Here is an 8,074-nt window from a genome sequence, read left to right as displayed (position 1 = left end):
CTCCTTCAGCCCTTCATTGTTATTTTACTTGACAAGGAGAATTTCTGTGCTTAAAAGCAATTTCATTCATCTACTAAAAATTGTCGGGAGCCTCTAAGGGCTGTTACATATAAATAGAGAGCATAACTTGCCTGAGATAGTCGAACAAGTGGTTACAAGGGATAATGTATATGTGTCCGCCAATCCTATTATGTTGTTTTCAGAATTTACAAGTGGTCACAAGGGATTGTATATAGGTGTCTGCCAATCCTGTTAGTTTTCTGAATTTTCTCTTTTTTGTATTTTTGGGTTGGAAACATTCTTGTACTGGTCTCTCCTTTTATCCTCTTCACTAAAGAGCCTTGATATGTAAAAAGAAAAGCTGTTTCTATTGGATCTGCAATTTTACCCATGGTTACTTTGAAATACTTTTCCTATTTCTTCCATGTTTGCAATAAGTTAAACCAATTTTGGAAAGCTACACTATTCTTTTATCTTTCTTGCAGATGTCCTCTGTGGGGCCTGTCTTTAAGGGTATAAAGATGATCCCTCCTGGACCTCATTTTGTATATTATAGTTCCTCGAACAGGTTAGTTTGATTCATTTATCTTTCTTTCAAGGTTTGTCTCTGTGGAGTTATTTGATCGCAATAAGCAGAAAGCTGTTCCATTCATGTGCTTGTATGTGCATTTGATTACTGACAATTTGTATTGTACTTACATAACAGCAGCTCTTGCTTCCTCATTTTCGATGCTGAGCATCATGAACTTATAAAGAATTGATAAAGGTGCAAGGCTAAAACAGTAGAATGCTATTCGAATATTGTGGTGAGGAAGGACATGCAAAGTCTAGGTCTTGTACCAAGTATGACCTCACACAGAGCCTATTGGAGGGCAAAGATTCATGTCACAAAACCCATTTAGCTAAGAATCTCTTGACGTACTGGGCTGTGCCTCTTTCCTCTTACTATCTTATATGTCTTTTTTTTTTCTTTTTTTTTTTTAAATTTTCCATCTCTTTCCCCATCCGTCTTTTCCCATCTTTGTTTCCCTTTTTTGGTTAGAACTCTGTTTTGTTTGGATCCATGTAGCCGACCCCATTAAGTTGGGATATGGCTAAGTTTGCTGTTTGTTTGTTGTTGTTGCTATTGGATTATTGTCTTTAGCCTGTAGAAATATATAGTAATAATTGAACGTATTAGAGTTGATGTGGTGGTCGCCCCGATCAGCGACAAGCTTCGAGAATGTCGTCTGAGGTGGTTTGGCCATGTGCAGCGGAGGCCTAGGGATGCCCCATTAAGGAGGAGTGATTTGATTTCGATTGAAGGAGCTAAAAGAGCTAGGGGCAAGCCTAAAATGACCATAGGTGAGGTTATGAAGAATGACATGCATAGCCTTGGTCTTGTGCCAAGTTTGACCTCAAAATCTCAGATAGAGCCTATTTGAGGGCAAGGATCCATGTCGTTGACACCATGTAGCTGAGATTTTCCTGATTTCCTGGGCTATCCTCTTTCCTCTTACTTTCATTTTCCATCTCTCACTTTTCTTGTCTTATTTCTTCATTTCTATTCTTCATTCTTCTTTCTTCGTATGGATCTCAGTTTTCCCCTACTTTGTTTTGAAAGGATCCATGTAGCTGACCCCATTTGGTTGGGATAAGGCTGAGTTGTTGTTGTTGTTGTTGTCTGTGAACAGACATCGACCTTCTATCCTTTTCCCAGGAATGATACATGTTTGTTATTAAGGATAATGTGAACCTTTTTCAAGGTAACAAATTTTATTAAGAGGAAAACAGATTGCATCATTCCTTTATAATGTTATTGTTATACATGGTTTTATTTTAATCGTATTTGCTTACTATTGGTAGAGTTCCAATTATTTCAGTCTTTGTGCTTTACCATCTTGTAGAATTTTGTGATTCTGTCATTAGCTGATTTTGGTTCTCTCAATTTTCAAGCAGCTTAAAAATTGCCTCTTTGTTAGATAGAACTCTTCATATGTATAAGTATTTACCTTAACAAGGCCAAAAGCATCAACTTGAGTCTTATGTTTCTTTCTATTTGGTACTTCCGAGTTCCGACAGATCGTTTTTTCATTCTTTTCTTATGAGGTCGTGTACGACAACCAACACCACACAAGCCTGGGCTGTGCCTACCCTCATCCCTAGAGGAGACAACCCATTTATGGTTCCAGCCGAGAAGAGACGTAAAAGGAAGGATCAAGAATCATACTTGCTACTATATAGAAAATCTCTATAAAAAAAGTTATAGAGATTTCTGAGGTTAAAAAGCTGTAAATAATAGCATAGTGGCAGGACCAGGGTGTTATAAATAACATTTTGTTGCAAGGAAAAATTTTCCAGGAGGAGATACTCAGCTTATCACCGGGATGTTGATTTAACTGCAGTTTTTAATGTCAATCTTATAGTGGATTATCCTCATTCTTTTGCCTAGAAAACTGTCTTTCTTCCTCTTCTTATGTTAAATATGATGTCATTGCATATTGAAACCTTATGTTATTACTTTTATATAATGGTTTGGTGGTTCTGTGAAGACTTCTTTCCTTTTTCCCCCCTTCTCTTTTTAATTCCCCCCTTTTTATTTTTTGCTGTCAATGGCTTGTCTATCTCATGGATGTCAAAGTAGGGTTATGCCATTGCCATCTAATAAAAGATTGTATCTTATGCAGGGATGGCAATGAATTCTCACCAATAGTTGGCTTTTTTATTGATGCTTGTTCTTCGGAGGTATGTAAACATTTTTTTTACACTGCTTCCTTTGTCAAAGATACAATACTGTTGAGACACTTGCACCCATGCAGGATATCTTTTATTTTTTCTGAGTACAACATAACTGACTTTTCACTTTCGGATTTTTCAACTAGATACTTTTCTGCAGCAGGAGGAATTTATTAACTTTGCCATTCTTTTCCGAGTGTTTGTCCAGTTTTTGGTTGAATATTTGTGTACTTTGAAAGAGATGAGGCATGTTTGGTAGAGATAATTCTGTTATCAGGAGCTAATTTATTAAGGAAGAGGGAAAATTCTTTGGAAAGTCCTACCTTTTGCCATCTGTTGGAGCCTTAAAAGGTTGGCAAAGGATCTTTCAAGAGTCTGAGGGTCTGTCAGGGGCATGTGCATGGGTTGATCTGTGATCAAATGGACCATCAGAGTCTGAGGGTCTGTCAGGGGGATGTGCAGGGGTTGATCTGTGATCAAATGGACCATCTTTTTGAAGGTTTTAGAGGCTGCAATTTGAAAGATTTGAAAAAAGAAAAGAAAATGGCTTGAGGTTATTTTAGAACAAATCATAGATCTGTAGGTATATATATTTTCCTCAAGGGAAAATATCATCCCCCTCCCCTCTAAGTTTGCCTGATATCAATCCAGTACCCAAGTTTTGAAAAATATCTTCCCCCTCCTCTACCTTATAAAGTTACTATCAACCGTACCCTAACCGTTAAAAACTACCATTAATTGATGACGTGGACAGGTTCACTTTATCTAAAACCCCAAATTACCCTTAATTTATTTTAATTTCATTTTTACCCCTCCAAGCCCAAAATCCCCTTTTTGCAGGATTCTGACACGTGTAAAACAGTTAATCCAATGGCTGATTTTGAAAAACTAGAAAAGTTTGAGTTAAAAGCTGTCGAAAGTCTTGCAAACCAAACGGACCGATCGCTCAAACCAAAACCGGTCATGGTCCAGCTCGGTTTTAACTAAAACTAGAGCCATCATCCTCTTTACTTTCTGAAACCCAGTATTCTGAATTCCAGCGATTTTTCGAAGAAGAAGAAGAGGGATGGAGGAAGATCGAAGAAGAAGAAGATGAGTTCGAATTGAGGTTGTAGCAGTGGGGAATACTTTCGTCCATGTGAAGCTCCTTGTTTCCTTTTTCTTAATTTTCTCTTATGCTCAAATTGCACAAGACAGGAGCAGCAGAGGCAGCACCGGTGAATACTTTCGTCCAAACTAAGAAGAACCAAAGAGGTTCTTTCTTTTGTTCTTGGCCACCCCATGCTGTTGAGCATGCAGGGGTTAGACATCTGGGGTTGGATTCTAGACTTCACTACATAAACAATGTACTCCCCCCATCAACTCGAAAGATTTTGAAATGCTTCTCGAATTGGTGTTGAACAAACTCCCTAACACTAATAACCGCTGTAAAACCCAGATCAGATGTGGAGGAAACAACCAAGTAGGTGCAAAGGATTATTAAATTTCTGAAACAAATGATGGCCAGGACTTTAAAGGTCTCTCAGTGTATCTTCCATCATGGTTGTGGTAGTGCCAGTGTCAGTTCACCTCACCATTTTGAGTCTTATACTCTTGGTCCATCTATTATAGCAGTTGTTGCCAAAGCACGAAGGATATCATCAGCCTGGTAATGAATAGTTTAATCGTCTTCACCATTTGAAGGAATATGATTTGGGTTTTTTGTTTTTTCTTTTAAACAGTTTCGTTAGTATACGGAGTTGCATTGTCTCCATTACTTTTATTTTTTTCCCTTTTTCCTTAGCCCTCTTGATTAGAGCTTTCTCCTTTGGTTTTATTGTCTGAGGGAAACCTTTGTTGCTGAAGTAAAACCAGTACCCCCTATGTTTTCACGATTTGCAGAGAAGGAAGCTTGAGATTCACGGTTCGGAGGCGAGAGGAAGAAGACCCATTTAACGATTTGCAGAGAACGAAGCTCGAATATGAGAGGAAGAAGACGATGGGAGTCAATACAAAAAGGGAAGAAAAGAAATCTTCTAAACAGGGGATAAAACATAGGGGTGGTTTTACTTTTTCCCTTGACAATAAAACCAGAGGAGAAAGCTCTAATCAAGAAGACGAGAGGAAGATATTTTTCAAAACTTAGGGTTTTGTTTTGTTTTGTTTTGTTTTCTGGTTTGGTTGGTTTCGGTCCAACTAAGTGGTCGGTCTTGGTTTATCACATCAAATCGTATTTCAAAAATGAAAGGCTTTTGCCTTTTAACTCTACATAAAAGGGTAATATAGTCTTTTCATAAGCAAGAGAGAAAGACATATGCTTTCAATAGATATTAAAAAGGGTAATTTTGTCTTTACACATGTTTTTTTAACAGCGTTACATACTTAGGGTACGGTTGATAGTAACTTTATAAAGTAGGGGAGGGGGAAGATATTTTTCAAAACTTGGGTACTGGATTGATATTAGGCAAACTTAGAGGGGAGGGGGATGATATTTTCCCTTTCCTCAATGAATACTCTTCCCTTTTCATGTACAGACTACAACCTTTTCTTTTCCAGGCCCCCTCTGTCGCCTTGGGTCACCTAAACACTGTGACAACTATGAATCCTATAGGATGATTGTTGGAATATGTAATCCAGAATACCATGGGGGTATTCTGGTCCTTTTGGGGTAGTTTTATTCCTATGTTATTAGGTTTAAGTGGCTGCTCTTATAGAGTCAGCTAGTTAGGGGTAATTATGTCTATGGTTGGCTGTGTGGGTTTTAGTCCCACAACGCCTAGTTCAGTCCCTTTGTAATGTTCCTTTCTATTATAAATAGAGGGACTTGCCTATCACTGAATACAAGTTATTATTCTCTCATTCTCTCCCTCTAGCCCACGATTCTGCCAGCATGGTATCAGAGCTGGTCTGATCTCGGTTAGAAAAAGAGAAAAAACCCTACTCCATCTCTCCAATCGACCTCTCCTTCTCTCTCTCTCTCTCTCTCTCGGCTTCTCTTTCTCTGGTTTTCTTCTTCTTCTCCTTGTAAGGGGGCAGCACTAATGAGGTAAAATCCCTGACCAATGATTTAGTTGCTGCCCTCCTCCATTCTATCTATTTTTTTATAGTAAAATACTGCTGGAATCATCTTTGCGATTTGGGGTGTTCTAGAATTTTTTGGAGATCGACTTCCTATTACTATTGAAGGCTGACCTTCCACCATTGGAGCTCCCTATGCATCCTTCTCCAGCCCCTTTCTATCCTATTCCATTATCCTCGTTCCCTATTTCCTTTTTCTCCAAGCTTTAATTAATTCCAGCCACCATACCCTAATCGATCTCAACTTGTCAGGGTTTTTCAAAACCCTGACTCCAATCGATTTTGGTGTTTCCTTTTTCAGATGCAGCTGATCTTTTGGGGGTGATTCCCTATTACTACAAGCCCTACTCGATCTAAGTTTGGACCCTTTCTGATGGCTGGATTTGTTTCTACAACAAAAATTCCTTAACCTGCTAATTTGGTTACCTGCCAAAAACTCTGACTTTCAGGTTTCAGTTTTTGCTAATTTTTGGAGGGCTGATTACTCCCACTTCGAGGACCAATCGACCTCAATATTGCACCTACCAAGTTTTTTTGAAGACCCCTACCCCAATTGATTTCTTCTTTTTAGGGTTTTCCAAAACCCTGATAAAAATCAATTTGGGCTAGGGATGTTTACTGCTGTTCAAGTGCTTTGGAGATGGTTCTAACATTAAAAGAGAACTCTCCTTCATCAGTTCAAGGCTTGAAGAAGATCCTTTATGCTGGTGTAGTGCTGTAATGCTGTCCTGCTCTACTTCTGCGATTTTTTGGAGTCTCTCCCCTTTGAAGATCAGGTCTCACTCTTACTGGAGATTGATTGTTCACCTTGGAGGTTCCATTTTAGCAGCCTTGGTCAGCATCTATTACATGTCTACATCAGCAATTACAGCCCCCTTTCCCTAAATCGATCTCAATTTCAGGGTTTTCTAAAACCCTAACAACAATCGATTTTAGGGTTAGGGTTTTCCTATCAAGTTCATATTTTGAGGAGAGTCTTATACATATAAGAGGAGTATTCAACCCATATTTCAGCATCATTCATCAGTTATTTTTGGAAACAATTCAGGTTCATTCTTATGGCTCGATTTTTCCAATTATCAACCTATTTTCCTTGTTCTTATGTGGCTGGCTGCTTCAACTATCTATTGGATCTACTGAGTGATTATCTTATATTTGCTGGTTCTATTGATTGGCTTCTGTAAGCATGACTAGTTGACATGTTACTGTTGCCTTTATGTGGACTACTGCTGCCCTATTATTGAGACTGAGTGCCCTACTATTGGAGATCGAATTTCTTTCATTATTGAAGACTCGAATCTACTACCTTGGAGATCAGCTTATTTGGGATTACAACAGTGTGTTCCATGGTTATTGGTTGCAACTACGAACCTATTCAGTTATGTGAAGCTTTTTTTGTTCATATCCGGCTTACTTTGAGAGCTTGATCCTAGCCTTATTCATTAATTCAGATCTGATCCAAGTTTTTTGTTGAAGCTTCTTACATCCATTGCTGTCCAGATATCTTCGTCAATTCTATTTAGTATGTGGGAGTTTATAGTTTGGAATTTTGCACACTGGTTCTTCCTTGTGTGAAGATCGATCAAGTTTTTGAAGAATGGTGCCTTCTCCTTCTAAAAATCAGACCTGTTTTTTTATAATTCAGATCTGATCATTGGAGATTGGTGTTTTGGAATTAGTTTGATCGATAGAAAAGGTTGAAGATTACTGTGTTGCATTGTTTTTGTCCATGGTTCATTATCTCATTGCTCTTTTCACTTCACCACCTCCCAAAACATACCTTTGGCATATACCCATAACCCCTTTGGAAGTTAATGGTATTCTCTAATTTGTCATTTCTTCCTTTTCCATTACCTTTAGCACCTCTTGGAAAATTCTGGAATATTATGTTTTTGCCCTATCTCTTACATCATTTCTGTTATGTCAACGTCTACTACACGTGAGGGGGGGGATTATGTACAGTACACTTGCAGACATTGTAGAAGCAGAACTTGCAGAAACACTTGGTGTAAAACATAGAAGATCAGAGTTTTTACCATTGCCAATGGGTATCTACTTTGTTATTGGGTTGAGTTTGTCGTAAGGGGGAGATTGAAGTATTAAAATATTGAAGATGTTTGGTTATTGCTTGCCTATATGAGGTTCTACAGTTGGGTTAATTTTTTCCCCTGCTTGATCTTTTCTGCTGCTTGATTCATCTGCTTGTTGCCCTAGTTGCTTATCTTCAAGATTATCAGTCAAAGATTCATCACTGGACAGCTGTTAAAGATTGGTGAAAGTTTGCTGCTCAAGTCTGCCTAGG

At 38.4% G+C, this 8,074-nt stretch overlaps 1 protein-coding gene across 1 annotated transcript in view; it reads left to right on the top strand.

Moving 5' to 3' along the window:
- The first annotated feature begins 432 nt into the window (after positions 1-432).
- LOC122644604 (protein AAR2 homolog) overlaps positions 433-8,074 on the top strand; it is a 28,226-nt gene continuing 20,584 nt past the window's right edge. Inside the window, exons 1-2 of the mRNA XM_043837983.1 lie at positions 433-568; positions 2,667-2,724. Of these exons, the coding sequence (XP_043693918.1) occupies positions 486-568; positions 2,667-2,724 (141 nt within the window). The 5' untranslated portion in view covers positions 433-485. The remainder of the gene's footprint in view (positions 569-2,666; positions 2,725-8,074) is intronic.

This window comes from Telopea speciosissima, chromosome 11 (assembly GCF_018873765.1).
Source record: "Telopea speciosissima isolate NSW1024214 ecotype Mountain lineage chromosome 11, Tspe_v1, whole genome shotgun sequence".
In the NCBI taxonomy this organism is placed as follows: Eukaryota; Viridiplantae; Streptophyta; class Magnoliopsida; order Proteales; family Proteaceae; genus Telopea; species Telopea speciosissima.
The sequence above is the reverse complement of the archived record's forward strand: the minus strand, read 5'-3'. Positions and strand labels throughout refer to the sequence as shown.